The sequence below is a fragment of the Salvia splendens genome, chromosome 10, assembly GCF_004379255.2.
Source record: "Salvia splendens isolate huo1 chromosome 10, SspV2, whole genome shotgun sequence".
Lineage (NCBI taxonomy): Eukaryota > Viridiplantae > Streptophyta > Magnoliopsida > Lamiales > Lamiaceae > Salvia > Salvia splendens.
In genome coordinates, this window is record NC_056041.1 from 13081765 (window position 1) to 13096196 (window position 14432).

The window sequence follows — 14432 nt, forward strand, 5'->3', positions numbered from 1 at the left end:
CGCAGCAACCGTTGGCAATCATCGGTGCTGGGTGCCCGAAGGAATTCATCCCCGAAAGCTGAACGAACGCCCTCGCAAAAATTCTTTAGACAAAGGATTCCAGTGGACTCACCGATATGCAAATACTCGTCGAAGATGTCGGCCGTTTGCCCAGTAGCGAGTTGTCGGATGGCACACGTACACTTCTGCAACGGCGTGATACTTTGCCGGCCGGCTGCATCTTGACCTGTTTGGAAGAATTCAACACGTGCGGACAATGTGTTGACAATTCGCATGAACAAGCGCTTTGACATGCGAAAACAGCGCCTGAAGTAATCTGCCGGAAACCGCGGCTGGTCGGCAAAGTAGTCGGCAACGAGCCTTTCGTGGGCTCCCTCCCGGTCACGATGGATATAGCGCCGATTTGATCTGGTTCGTTGAGGAGGAGGAGCGGGGGTATTCGCCGTGACATATGCTTCATAAGCGGCACGATGTTGTTCGTAATATTCTTGTTCTTCGCGTTCCGCTTCCGCCATAATATGGGTGAAATCCATTTGAGGTTTTGAATGAGGGATGAATGTGTTGATAGTTTGTATGAGAATTTTAAGAATGAGAGATGAATGGGAGATGAATTGATGTGATAAATGGATGATGAATGTGTGTATTTATAGATGATTTTGGGGGAAAAAAAAAAAAAAAAACTCAAAAAAATTCAGAAAAAAGGGGAAAAAAACGGCCATATTTTTGGGATTTGGAATTTTTTTTAAATCATTTTATATAATTTAAAAATGATTTTTAAAATAAAAAATAATAATAATTCAAAGGCAACGGCTATGCCGTTGCCCAATCATAAGCCGCCACGTTGCCTGCATTTTTTTCTATTTTCAATTCGCAAAACCATCAACAAAAGGCGAAAAACTCTTCTTTGGTTTGATACAATGTAGCTACTCAATCGTGAGCCTCCACGTGTCAATTCACATTACTAAAAAATAAAATAAAAACGAAAAGCATAATAAGGAATTTTCATATTATTTTTTTAATTTAACTTTTAATTTTTAAAATTTAAGAGAAATAGATAAAAAAGAGGATTTGAATGATTGAAAAAGTGAAAGTGGAAAATATCATTTCAGGTTTTCGAACTATAGTAAAATATCGTACCCAATATTTGAGTAAAGTAGAAAAAATATCATACCCAATACTTAGATACCCTAATTTTATGAGAATTCAAAAATGTAATTCATAGATTGAGGGCAATTTCGAGTGAAAATAGGTCAAGTATTGAAAAACCCCTAAATTTAGGGATTACCACGTGATATTTTTAAGAGTGAACTACGAAAATGGTCCATGGACTATGGGTTTATCTCGCCCATAGTCATTGGACTTTAAAAATATCACCAGACAATCCTGGACTAAGGGTTTATCTCAAAATTGGTCATTTTGGCTTTTTTTTTCATCCGAAAATGCCTTTTTAGGGTGCTAGGCAATTTGGACTTTTTACACTTTAACTATTTAAATTTGATATTATTTCAGTGATGTACTAAATCTGTTATTATTTTAAAATTATCATTCTTCCTTCCTTTTGTCATCCTTCATTTTGTTTCTTTATTTCAATATTAGATTTAATTTTATAAAACTAAATTTAAAATTTTTAAATATCAACAATTTTTTTTAAAATTAAAATTATTAATTCATGGACATTATAAATATTGATTAACACTATTAATTTTTGTTATTTAATATAATATTCAGCTGAATTGAAGAAGTACAGAAAAATAATACTTAATCATGATGGAAATATAAGAGCTATTCTACTTAGCCTTCGTTCGGTTGTTATAATTGCTTGTGATAAAATAATTTAAGAATTAACAAAATTTTATCGATATTTAAAAATCTAAATATAAAATTTAATTTTATAAAATTAAATCTATTATTAAAATAAAGAAGCAAAATGGAGGATGAAAAAATTGAAGAAAAATGGTAATTTTGAAATAATATCATATTTAGTACATCACTGAAATAATATCAGATTTAAAAAGTTAAAAGTATAAAAAGACCAAATTGTCCAACACCTCAAAAGGGCATTTTCGGGTGGAAAAAAAGACAAAATGACCAATTTTGAGATAAACCCTTAATCCAGGGTTGTCTGGCGATATTTTTAAAGTCCATGAATTATGGGTGAGATAAACCCATAGTCCAAGAACCATTTTTATAGTTCACTCTATTTTTAAAGTTAGGGACTACTTATTTTTGTTCAAATTTGATAGTTCAAATAGCATTTATGTAATTTAGTAGTAGTAGTGTTTACTCTTTTAATTAAATGTCAAATATCATTAATACTAAGTTTAAGTTAAAGTAATATTCAGTAATTAAAAATATTAAACTTAAATAAGATATTTATTTAATCATTATAAGTAATTACGGAGTATTTGCTTAACACAAATGGGGCGAAATGAGTGGAAAATAATGCACTAATAGTTTCAGTTGACCATCACCACCCACTATTTTTCTAAACAAACTGCGACATTTTGCGAAAGAGAAATCACAAATTTACACAAACCACCAATTCCTAACAGCAATTCGTTTCAAGAAACCGCATTTTACACAAACCATCAATCCATAACTGCCATTTTTAGTGCCGGTATTTTTCTATAATATTTAAATCCATGTGTATCATCACCATATCTCCAAAAAGTGAAGGATTATTTGAACATGGCATTCAGCGCTTTGGTTAGCATTTCTTCCCACTTTTCCCCCCTTTTGTTACCTTAATCACTAACGAAGTCGCAATGTTTTGGTTGGAATTATGTTTGATGATTTCAGTTATTTTTTGCAATTAATCCTAGCATAAGGAGTACATTAAACAAATTGATGCAATGTAGAGACAATGCAATCCTTCAATGCAAAGCTCGGTGTACATCCGGAGGTTGGCCTCAGGCAGGGCTCGGAAACAGGGTGGCGAGCCCGAGGCGGCGAAAATGGGAATGCTGAAGAAGTTCACGAGGGGGCTGGGGCATTCGTTGTACCCAATAGGGATAATTGGAGGGTGTGTTGTGCTGGCTATAATGATCGCAGGTCACACAGGGATGCAGCATTTCGTGCGGTCGCCGATAGTGCATGTCACCAAGAAGAATAGGGGCTCCATGCCGGAGGTAGACAACCCGGACGCCTACATCCGAGCCGGCGACAACTTTGTCAACAAATCCTTCCTCCGTAAGGTCGGCCACCTGCAGGAGACACAGTATGGCGAATCTGGAGGCGCCAATATATACACGCGGTATGTACCACCTAATATCATTTTCACAATATAGCATTAATCTTTTTCTTTTTCTTTTTTAATTTTTTGGCAGCTCTCGTGAAAGTGATACTTTGAGAACGGTTGGAGTGGTTGAGAAGAAGTAGACAGACGGATGATGCGTCTGTGTTCTTGTTAATCTAATAAATAAGTCGAGTGGAAGTTTTGATCTATTGTAGTTAAGTTGATTTATAGTATTAGCTTGTCTTGTAAAGGTGCATTTGCACGACAGAGGTGCTTTTCTTTACTCTCTTTCAATATATATTACTCCTAATACATTATGATTTGTGCAACGTTATTTTATTTATTATTATTATTATTATTATTATTATTATTATTATTATTATTATTATTATTATATTTTGAAGTATGAAGCGAATGAATTCATGATTGCCGCGTAAATATACTTTGGGAGAGATTTTGGTTGTTAGTTTTAATTTCAGTGTATAAAAAATGGACCGAAATCATGCATCTCTATATATTTTTTATTTTTTATTTTGGTATTCGAAAAATTATTTTGTGTCACGTTCATATGTTTTTATTGTTGGATTGTGTTCTTCGTTAGCATCTAGTGCATTATTAAGTTATTATTATGATTTATGGCCATATTTAAGGGGGGAGATTAACCCAAAAATAAGATAGACAAATATCATACACTTATCCTAATTTTATCTTCTCTACCAGCAAGCAAGCGCTAATTACCACAGATTAATGAGTTCAGTGAGGTGAAATATGAGCAAAATGTAATGAATTTGATGGAGTAATTCATAAATAGTTCCTTCATTTGTTTTATTTTCAATTTGCAAAATCCATCTAAGCAAAAAGCGAAAAACTGTTCCTTGATTTGTTACAATACATATTCAACAGGCTACAGCTACTCAATCGTGAGCCTACACGTGTCGATCCACATTACTAAAAAAGGAAAATTGAAAATGAAAGGCATAATACGACGATCAAAAGTTGCAGAGACACCCTCACGCCATCATCCATGCAGTGCTCCTCTTTCTCTCTCTGCCCCTGCAAAAATACACATTTTCTGTCTCACACTCACCTCTAAAACCCTAGAGTCGCTTCTGCACTAAGTTTCTCCTCTCGGCTGCGTACATTTTCAGTTAGCCTCTTCGAATTCCGGTGCTTCTGTGTTTAGAGATGGTGCTATATGCTTCGCTATGACTTCGTTTTTAGCTATCCTCTGATTTTAAGTTTGTGGATAGTTATGTTGTTGATAGTTTAATTTTGACTGGGAGGATGCGTTTTTTCTATTTTGCTCCTGTATTTTTCAATAAATTTTTGTATATTTTGTTTTTTTTGCCTTTTCATCGTGAAGAAAATAAGGATGGAAATCGGTTGGTAGAAAGAGTTTTGGAGACTGGAAATTGGTTGACGTGATGTGTTTTACGGCTTGCTGGTTAATATGGTGTTATTGACGACGCTCTGTTATAAAAACACCTTCCATTCGAACTGTTTTTTGGTTTTTAGCTTGGTGTGAATTTCAAACTGTGGATACTTGTATACTTTCATATTTTTTCGAGACTTCGAGATGGTGTTTCGATTTTCACAGGGATGGTTTTTTTATATATATAAAAACAATTTCGCATGACTTGTTCTCGTTGTTGTTTGTTTTCTCCCCCTGGATGTTGTTTTTTTCCTCTTGCAATCCTAATTCCTAATAAGGAAAACTATAATGTTGGAAATCGGTGGAAAGAACTTTTGTAGTCGAATTTCTGTGTTTTACCTGCTTGCTGGTATAATATGTTACTGTTTTAAGACTGTTCCACTAAGAAAATAGCAATGAATAGAGGAGGTTAGAGTTTTTGGTGTTTGGATTTGAACTATAGCTCCTCTGTGGTGCTATTGACCTGAAAATAATGAAAGCAGAAAATCTCAATTGTTATCATTTCAACGAAGCTGCTATCTATGATGCTATTGACATGAAAATAGTGAAATCAGAAAATGCCAATGTTATCATTTCTTGTTTTCAACTAAACTGTTACTAGTGGTGTCATTTCTTTGTTCAAGCTTTTTTATGCATCAACTCTACTGCAGGTATTGACTGTTGGTGAAGATGTCTAACTTATCGGAAGAGGATACTACTGATATAAGTGATTCTGAGTTAGAAGAGTATGCCGATTCATGCTTTCTCCGTTTGAAGGAATCGAGCCACATTATTAGAGTGTCAGATGATGAATACAAGTGCCCTTACTGCACTCACAAAACGCAGCAGATATTTCGCTTTAAGGATCTACTTCAGCATGCTGCTGGGATAAGCCAGGGATCAAGTAAGAGGAATGCGAAGGACAGGGGAAGACATTTAGGCCTGAAGAAGTATATTCAAGAAATAAATGCTGTAAAAAATTCATCAGCGAGTGAAGTGGATAACAGAGCTCTTCATGAGAGCTGTGACAAGAATGAACTCTATGTATGTCCATGGATGGGAATTGTGGCAAATGTTCCTGTTCAGTGGAAAAATGGGCGTAATGTTGGACCAAGTGGCTCAAAACTTAGGGATATGCTAAGAAATAAAAGGTTTAATCCTGTGAGGGTAATCCCTTTGTGGAATTTTAAAGGTCACTCTGGGTATGCAATAATAGAGTTTAAATGTGAGTGGCTCGGACTCTATGATGCCTTAAGGTTCGAGAAGGCATATGAGGCTCGGCATCAAGGAAAGAGGGACTATTTTTGGGATGAAGAGAATGTGGACAAGCTATATGGTTGGGTGGCTCGAGAGGGTGATTTCCACACAGACAATGTTGTTGGTGACTATCTACAGAAGCATGGAGATCTGAAGTCAATAGCACAACGTCAAAATGAGGAGAAGATTAAAAATAGCAAACTACTCTCCCAATTGGAAAATACATTAGATGCACAAAATAGGAACCTGAAAGAAATGGAAAACAAATGCAAAGAAACTTCCATATCCCTTATCAATGTGATCGGCGAAAAGGATAAGATGATCCAAGCTTTCAATGAAGGTAAATACATTTTTTGGTGTTGATTATAGTTCTCTATCAATATATTTCTCTTGTTCTTGTCTTTCTAATATTCTCTGGTCTTCCCTTTTTTTAGTCTTGAAATAGAGCTCACGTAAATCTTACTTTTGCAACATCTATTAGAAAGAAGAAAACTGCAGCAAAGTGCTAGTGGTCAACTAGAAAAAGTTCTCCAAGAACATGGTAGAATCAACATGCAATTGGAAGTTCAGAGGAAGAAGCTGGAGGAAGAGGAGCAAGAGTTGAAGGAACGTGAAGCTCAAAATGAAAATGAGAATTTACGGCTCAACCATGAGAAGAAACAGGTAATATACCATCCTCCATGTCACATTCATTGGAAAACAGGACTCATCTCAGCTAGATTTATATCAATGGCTCATATCTGATCATGGTAAGGCTGGCTGTGTCGGTGGTCGCTTAAATCTATGTTGGGCATGTTCATTACCAATGCTCAAGTGTGTAGAATTTTCAAGATGTTATAGATGTGACTTATTTACTGCATAAGTGTTGATAATACTTCATTTTTTTTAATGTAGAATGAAATGGCAATCTTGAAATTAAAGAGGGCAGATAAAAAGATGTTACTCTTGGCAGAAGAATATAAGGTGCTGCTATTTAATTATATAACTCGAGCAAATGAATTTATGGTTTATATCTATAATTTAACTTAATTGATTCTCTTAGAAAGAGAAAGAGAATCTTCAGAGAAAAATGATTGACTTAGAAAGGGAACTTGACGAAAAGCAAGCACTGGAGTTGGAGATACGACGTCTCGCAGGGAGTCTGCAAGTAGTAAAGCACATGGGAGATGATGGTGACAAGGACATGTTGGAAAAATTTAGTGCCATACAGAAAGAACTAGAAGAGAAGGAAGAAGAACTTCAAGATCTTGATCAACTCAGTCAAGCTCTTATTGTCAAAGAACGGAAATGCAATGATGAATTGCAAGAAGCTCGGAAGGAACTAATAAATGTAAGAAATCAACATTTTCATTCTTATTTGATTTAACATCTAGGTATATGCTAACTTTGCTTCTTTTTTGCTGCTACATTACAAAATTGAAAGTATCTGCATTGTTTATGTACTTGCTGATGATGTCTCCTTTAGGAAATAAGTAAAAAGGGTTGTATATGGTGATTAGAACAGAATATATAATGCATTCCGTGATTATTTTTGAACTAGAGAATGCAAACTGTAGTAGCATCTACACTATCTCTGCATTTAATTTCTGTCAATTTTTAAACAATACAAGAATGCTTTCTGCTAGTTTATGAAGGACCAGTCTGCTCGGGCCATCATTGGGGTCAAGAGAATGGGAGGGTTAAGTAGTAAAGACTTTTTACCAGCAGCTAAAAGGATGTATTCGGATAGCAAGACAGAGCTCAGAGCTGTTGAGCTATGTACGAAATGGGAGAGTCGCATAATGGATTCTAATTGGCACCCTCTCAAGATCATCCAAACTGAAGGTGGTAAAAGTGTGAAGGTATGTGTTTCTAAAACTGAGGTATGAAACATTGTTTCCTAGTTTGCATAACTTCTACACATACCATCCCCATTAACAGAAAAAAATACAGGTTTGCCATGTGTGGACAATTAGCTCTCAAACATGGAAAAGCATTTTTTATGCATGTGAATTTGATATGTGAGTTTGTGTTGCAAAATGAATGTTTGCTATTAGCTGGAAGTTGAATTTTATAGCGTATTTCTTGAAGTATATTGACAGACTTTGCCTAAATGGCCTTTTTTGATGCTTTAAAATCCGAAAATGATGGGTGCTATTTTCTTCCCTGTCATTGTACTATTAGGCAATACTAAATGAAGAAGATGAGGAACTGGCACAGCTGAGGATTAAGTTAAGGCGAAGAAGCCTACCAAGCAGTTACAACAGCTTTGCTGGAGATGAACGAGTATAATCCAAGTGGTAGGTATGTAACCAGCGAGCTGTGGCATAACAAAGAGCAGAGAAGAGCAACCCTGAAAGAAGGTATAGCATATATCATCAAGCAACGGAGCACACTCAAAAGCAAGAGACGCTAGAGACTAGTTCCTTTACAAGTATATGTATCCCCTCATCACAAAACCTCAGTGTTCTTGTTCTGCTTTTTGTTTTTATGCGTTCTGCTGGAGTTAGATCACTGGAACTAGAATTTTGACTTTTGCCTCCATGAATGAATGGTAGAATACTTGTTTGCAAAATTCTGCAGAATACTTAGTCACAATTCACGAGTCATATAATTTGGTTTTCTATCTGTTAGTGACTCTTTGTATTCATGTTGTTTACATATTCCTTAATAATAGCCTTGTGAAAAAAGCAGTTGTTGTAGAACCTCTGCTGCTTGCAGACAATTTCACATTTTCACTACCACCTTTGTAAAATTGATATGATGATTAATTTCATGATATGAAGATTCTTGTAACAAGTGAATTGTTTTGGTTTTGGTAATGTGAGCAGGTTTGAGTGTTTCAGCTCAAATACTATTGCATAAAAATTTTCATTTATCTACTCAAACTGTCTGTTAGGCATCTCAAAGATTACAAGAAAAAAATACAACCAATAATGGTATCACAACCCATAGCTTGGACATACGAAATCTAGAAATTTGGATGGAGATATGACGACACTCATTTTCCACAAGAATCGGTCTCCAACTTCAGTTGACTCTTCTATGCCCTCCAAAAGCCCAGATCTGTCAGGGTATAAAATTAGTAATGAGATTCACAATTCATGTCTATACATAGTATGTTTTTGTTGGTGTATTTTAGAATATTCCTAAGCAGGAAAGCCATCTTGTTAGCTAAAAGGAGTTTGAATGCATAATGGTGATGATGGGCGATAAAATAAGACTAACCTTGAGGTTTGAGTCCCAACTTCCTGTACATAGGGCACTACCATCAGCAGACAGTCCCAAACAGCTGATCCGACTACCGTGAGAATTTTGAAGTTTTCCCAAGTCCAATACAACCTATTAACAGGGCAGACGGGTTGAAATTGAGTAGCATATCTAATTTTCTATTAAACCATAACAATACAGACTGAGCATACTAAAGCAAAAATATTTATACCTCGGCCAATAGAGTGTCCCAGACGTAGCAATCTCCATTGGTGTATCCAGCAAAGAGGAGACGGCCAGAAGTGGAGAATGCAATTGAAGTTACATGAGGAGCCTCATTATCAACATGTTGTTGATTGTACTCTTGTAGCTGGTGGCCTGTTCTAATGTCAAACAATCTGCAAGTTCCATCATCTGAACCCGTTCCAAATCTATACCCATCAGGAAAGAACTTCACTGAATTAACATCTCCCTCGTGGCCATGAAAAGTACGAGATGCTCGACTAGCAACACGGGTATCCCACAGACGGACTGTTGAATCACAGGAGCCAGATATGAACATTCTAGAGTTGGATCCATTTATAGAGACACTGAATCAGAAAGAAAAAAAAAAGGATTATTAAAGTCATTGACAATAAAAACAGATAAGCGCTAATGCAAAAAATTTCATGTGCGCGCTAGAAAGATAACGAGCATGCCTTAGAACGTCAGCAGTATGCCCAGACTGGAATTCACCTCCAAACACGGACGTCCTTAGGCCAGTGGTAATATCCCATAGGACACATGTTTGGTCACCAGAAGCAGTTATAAGGTGTGTATCCTCATCTGGAACATACTGGCATGATGATACATAACCCTTGTGCCCACTAAGCATTCTTGATACTGGAAGATTTCCATCCTTGTCGGTTTGAGAGTTCAGATTAAAGATAGAGCACATACTATCTAGGCCACCACAGGCAACAGATTGCCCACTGGGTGAGAAAGCACAAGTCATTACCCATGCACAAGGTAGCTTAATTGCGTGAGTCTTCTGGCTTGTGAGAGCATTCCAAACTATTAATCGTCCATCTTGAGATGCACTGACTATACGATTCCTTTCTGGAGTCCAATCCAGCGAATACACCTAAGAACCATTTCAGATTTGCTTACTAAAATGAACTCAGGATACGAAAAAAACTTGTCAAAAACATCTCTTAGGGCAGACAGTTTCTTTTTTAGTGGATGCATCAAATTTGAATTATTTCTATCAAAGCTAAGAAAGTCAAAAGTGATAATGGGATTGATTTACAGCTGACATATGTGGGATTGCCAAACAGTAAGGCTTTGTCACATTCAATCTAGTGCTACGCAGAACCTTGCAGCGAGACCTCAATTGACTAGGTAAATTCTTGGATAAATTTATGCCTCTAGTTTAACATCTATTCATGGTCATGAATCATGATATACAATATACTGTAAGAAACAATTCCAGATAATTCACCTGGGACTCGAACAAGACCTTAAGAAAAGACAAAAAATCATGACAATAAAGAGAGGCAGGGAATGCACATCTATAACCTCTTATCTTTGCAATAAAGAGAGGTTGCTTATCAAAATAATACTGAACCAACCTCATCCAAGGCAGCATACAGAATGGTCTACAAATTAACTTATTAATTTACAATTTTGATCAAATAGGTAGTATAAATAAATGATATTTTTGTAGTATATCTTTTGATACAAATATATCATTCTTTTGATAATCTAGTCTGGTAAACAATACAATTATCTCAAGCATGACATGCCGAATGTTTTATTCATATCTCACAGACCAGAATTTACAAATAGATGAACAACCAGTGTAATGGAACAATTATTGTATTCATTACCAATGATTATGAATGATTTCAATTTCCCTCACAAGAGAAAAACAACCCAATGATAACAAATTAGGTAACTGAAACTGGGAAAATGCTGGAGACGAAAAGTTACGCAAATTAGGTCATTAAAATTGGGCAAAATGTCGAAGAGAAAAAAGTGGTACATTTGAAGCAATCGAAAATATAGAAAACAAAGGATTACCTTTCCGGTGTGGCCCTGAAGAGTCCGGCAACAAACAAGATCAGTGGGTCCAAAACTCACCCGAGTTTGTCCCTGCGACCTGGCGTAGCCGGCGACTGCAACAGAGAGAAAGTTGGATGGAAATTGGAATGGTTAGATAGATCAATAGTAAGATGATAGTTAGCAGAAGAGCAATTGGATCTGCTTAGCGTAATCAGTAAGAGCTAAAACCGAGAGAATAGCAAACCATCGGTGTCGAGAAGCAGGAGCCGCTTCTGCTTCAATCTGTCCTTGAGAGAATTAACGGTTTCCGCAGCGGCCAAGTGGCGCTCCTTGAGCTCAGCGACGGACATGTTGTTTGTAAGCGAGAAATGAATTGGAAGCAGAAGAAGAAGAAGAAATGAATTAATAGCTTGAATTGAAGCCTAGGTTTGACATTTAGGCAGAATTGAGGATGGAATCGTGTAATTGGGTTGAGGGAATTGAACGAGGTTTGGGCGTGGAAGATGCCGGTGATGGAGGAGGTGAGAAATGAGTTGGACTGCAAAGACTTTACAGAGTAGAGAGAGAGACGTTGGGTTATTCACTGAAGCCGCGGGGCCCACTTTCTCGCTAACGAGGATACAAGATCTTTCCAACCGGAAGAGCATGCACAATGGCGGCGAGCGGACTGGCTACCGAGAGACGTTGGGTTATTAACTGAAGCCGCGGGGCCCACTTTCTCGCTGACGTGGATACAAGATCTTTCTAACCGTAAGAGCATCCCCGCTCGCCGAACCATTATAACCGGCTAGCCGAATTTCGGTGAAAAAATCAGCGAGCGCACGCTGATTTCCGAGCGCTGGCCGATGCGCTCGCCGATCCGCTGGCAACCATTGCAGGCTCCGAATCGGCGAGCGGATTTTTTTTTATTTAATTTTTGAAACACTATATATACGCGATATGCACGTCATTTTTATTTGCACCGCTTGTTTTAACGAGTATTCTCTCTATCTTAATTTCTGTACAAGAGCAACCACGCGAAATGGATAACAACAACGAAGGTACTCCAGTGACAAGCGAGTCTCAAACTCCCTCGGTACCCGTGGGAGGTGGATGGGGTCCGATGCCCGGGTACTACAACATGTACCCGTGGCAGCAGATGATGCCCGGGATGGCAGCCGGGGGTAGTATGCCCGGGATGGCATGCGGTATGCCGGGATGGCAGGGAGTACCAGGAATGCATCCCGGTATGCAGATGATGTCGGGGTGGGCACCCGGGATGCAGATGATGCTGGGGGTGTACCGGCGATGCAGCCCGTGACGCAGGGGACGCCGGGGGGGCAACGTCTATCGCCTTAGTTTTGATTTTTCGACAGCTTCTTCGCACACATCGACCCCATCGGAGACGCAGTTCACGCAATTTGAGACTTTCTCCTTAGAGGAGTTGGGGTTTGATCTTCTTGTGGTTCCGGAAACTCCCGTTCAAACGGGGGAGTAGAGCGGGGTCGGGGCGGCCCAAAGAAGAAGGGCAAGGGGAAGGGCAAAAGGGTCGGCGAGTAGTCGCAGCCGGTTGATGACTACAGCCAGGTACGGAGGAAGTGGACGGATGCGGAGAACGTCGCGCTATCCAAGGCGTGGGTGAGTGTTTGCGATGATTTCCTCACTTCGAACAATCAGAGGATCGTCAACTTGTGGGCCAAAATAGCAGCAGCCTACAAGGCATTTTGCCCGGAGGGGAGGCCACACAACGGGGAGGAGTGCCGGAAGGCGTGGGATCGAATCAGGGCTGGGGTCTCCAGATTTTTGGGCTTGTACGCCAACGCCCTCCTCATGCAGAGCAGTGGCCAAACTGACGAGGACTGCAGGAGGATAGCGGAGAAAGCCTTCCCCGTGCGTTGGCTCTATAAGGAGTTCACCTACTGGAACTGCTATGAGGTGCTGACATACTCCGAGAAGTTCCGGGCAGGTGTCGATGCTGGCTGGCCGAAGAAGGAGCGACTGAACTATACCGGTGATTACAGCGGCGGTTCCCACGACCTCCCCTAGGGTGCTCAGGAGCTCCCGTCCTCTCCATCGTTCGCTCGCCGAACTCGCCCGGCTGGTCAAAGGCGGGCGCAGCAGGAATCGAGGGGGGTCCCGGGAGGTCCAGTCGGCATCCCCCCTGTTGGCCAGTCGACAGCCGATCTCGCCTTCTTCGCGCGTCAACAAACGCGGGCTCAGATGGCCAAGACCTTAGCCGATTGGAAGACGCCAACTGACCCCGAGGAGAAGAGTTTTCTTCACGCAATGCTCGTGAGCATGCGAGCCGATTTGAATGCCGCCGCGGCACGGTTGGGGGCGACGGCGACGAAGAGTGAGACGAAGGCGGTTTTTTTTAATTAATGTAATTTTTTAAAATTAATGTAATTTTTTTAATTAATGTACTTTTTAAATTTTAATAATATAATTGAATTTTCCCGTATCTGTGTCGTAAATTTAATTCTGTATTTTGTGTGATAGTTAATTATTTGTTTTATATAATTTTGAGTGATGTGGCCAGGCTATTGCTAGGCTATTGCTGGGCTATTTGCTTGTTTTGACGATGTGGCAGGAGGATTTTTAGAGCTGATGATGTGGCAGGAGTAGTTTGTGGCTAGGTTATGGCTGGGCTATTCTTATTGTGGATTCTCTAAGAGCATCATCAATGGCGGCTAGCGGACCGGCTAGCCGATTCCCGGCGCTGGCCGGTCCGCTCGCCGAACCATTGGAGTCGGATAGCGCCAAATCGGTGAAAAAATCGGTGAGCGGACGCCGATTCTCGGGCGTTGGCCGATCCGCTCGCCGGTCGGCTGGCCGCCATTGTAGGCGGGCGATCGGCGAGCGATCGGCCAACACTTTTTTTATTTTCGAAACACTATATATACGTGATTTGCACGTCATTTTCATTTGCACCGCTTGTTTTAACGATTTTTCTCTCTCACTTAATTTCTGTACAAGAGCAACAACGTGAAATGAGTAACGCGGGTGGTAGTAGTGTTGGTAGTGGTGGGGATGATGAGGAGTACGAACGACAAATGAACGAAGAGTTGTAGGCCTATACGTCCCACAAAATAAACTGGTTGCTACAAAGGGTCTTGCAGCCGGCGGTACCTCAACCTCCACCCGTTGTCCACCGACGAGCAGTGATTGATCGAGATCACGTAGATGCACATAAGCGGCTATATGAAGACTACTTTGCGGAGGAGCCACGGTTTGGGGCGCCTCTTTTCATGCGGAGTTTTAGGATGCGTAGGACAGTGTTTATGCGTATCGTTGATGCTTTGGAGCGTCGATATTTGT

The 14432-nt window shown here is 39.5% G+C and overlaps 2 protein-coding genes and 1 pseudogene across 3 annotated transcripts; 2 read left to right on the top strand and 1 right to left on the bottom strand.

Annotated features, from left to right (window-relative positions):
• Positions 1-2681: 2681 nt before the first annotated feature.
• LOC121751551 lies at positions 2682-3503 on the top strand. Of its 2 annotated transcripts, none has more exons than XM_042146304.1 (3): positions 2682-2706; positions 2823-3253; positions 3327-3503. In XM_042146304.1, the coding sequence occupies exons 2-3, from the start codon at positions 2877-2879 to the stop codon at positions 3376-3378; spliced, it is 429 nt and encodes a 142-aa protein (XP_042002238.1). In that variant the 5' UTR covers positions 2682-2706; positions 2823-2876; the 3' UTR covers positions 3379-3503. The 2 variants fall into 2 exon arrangements, with proteins under 2 accessions (XP_042002238.1, XP_042002237.1); XM_042146303.1 differs by having other exon boundaries at positions 2684-2706; positions 2859-3253.
• A 710-nt stretch (positions 3504-4213) lies between these two features.
• On the top strand, positions 4214-8510 carry LOC121752528 (annotated as a pseudogene).
• Positions 8511-8722: 212 nt separating this feature from the next.
• Positions 8723-11693, bottom strand: LOC121752529 (guanine nucleotide-binding protein subunit beta-2). Its single transcript, XM_042147650.1, has 6 exons — positions 11380-11693; positions 11154-11248; positions 9791-10215; positions 9325-9682; positions 9111-9224; positions 8723-8948 (listed from the first exon to the last, which is right to left on the bottom strand). The coding sequence occupies exons 1-6, from the start codon at positions 11483-11485 to the stop codon at positions 8913-8915; spliced, it is 1134 nt and encodes a 377-aa protein (XP_042003584.1). The 5' UTR covers positions 11486-11693; the 3' UTR covers positions 8723-8912.
• Positions 11694-14432: the final 2739 nt, after the last annotated feature.

What these genes read in the sequence shown, in the direction of transcription:
- LOC121751551 (XM_042146303.1), top strand. An exon ending in GGCGCCAATATATACACGCG is followed by an intron (nt 3,254 to 3,326) that starts GTATGTACCACC and finishes ATTTTTTGGCAG; the next exon opens with CTCTCGTGAAAGTGATACTT.
- LOC121752529 (XM_042147650.1), bottom strand. Translation starts at nt 11,485, where the DNA reads ATGTCCGTCGCTGAGCTCAAGGAGCGCCACTTGGCCGCTGCGGAAACC. An exon ending in CCTGCTTCTCGACACCGATG is followed by an intron (nt 11,249 to 11,379) that starts GTTTGCTATTCT and finishes TCTCTGTTGCAG; the next exon opens with TCGCCGGCTACGCCAGGTCG. An exon ending in GGGACACTCTATTGGCCGAG is followed by an intron (nt 9,225 to 9,324) that starts GTATAAATATTT and finishes CCCTGTTAATAG; the next exon opens with GTTGTATTGGACTTGGGAAA.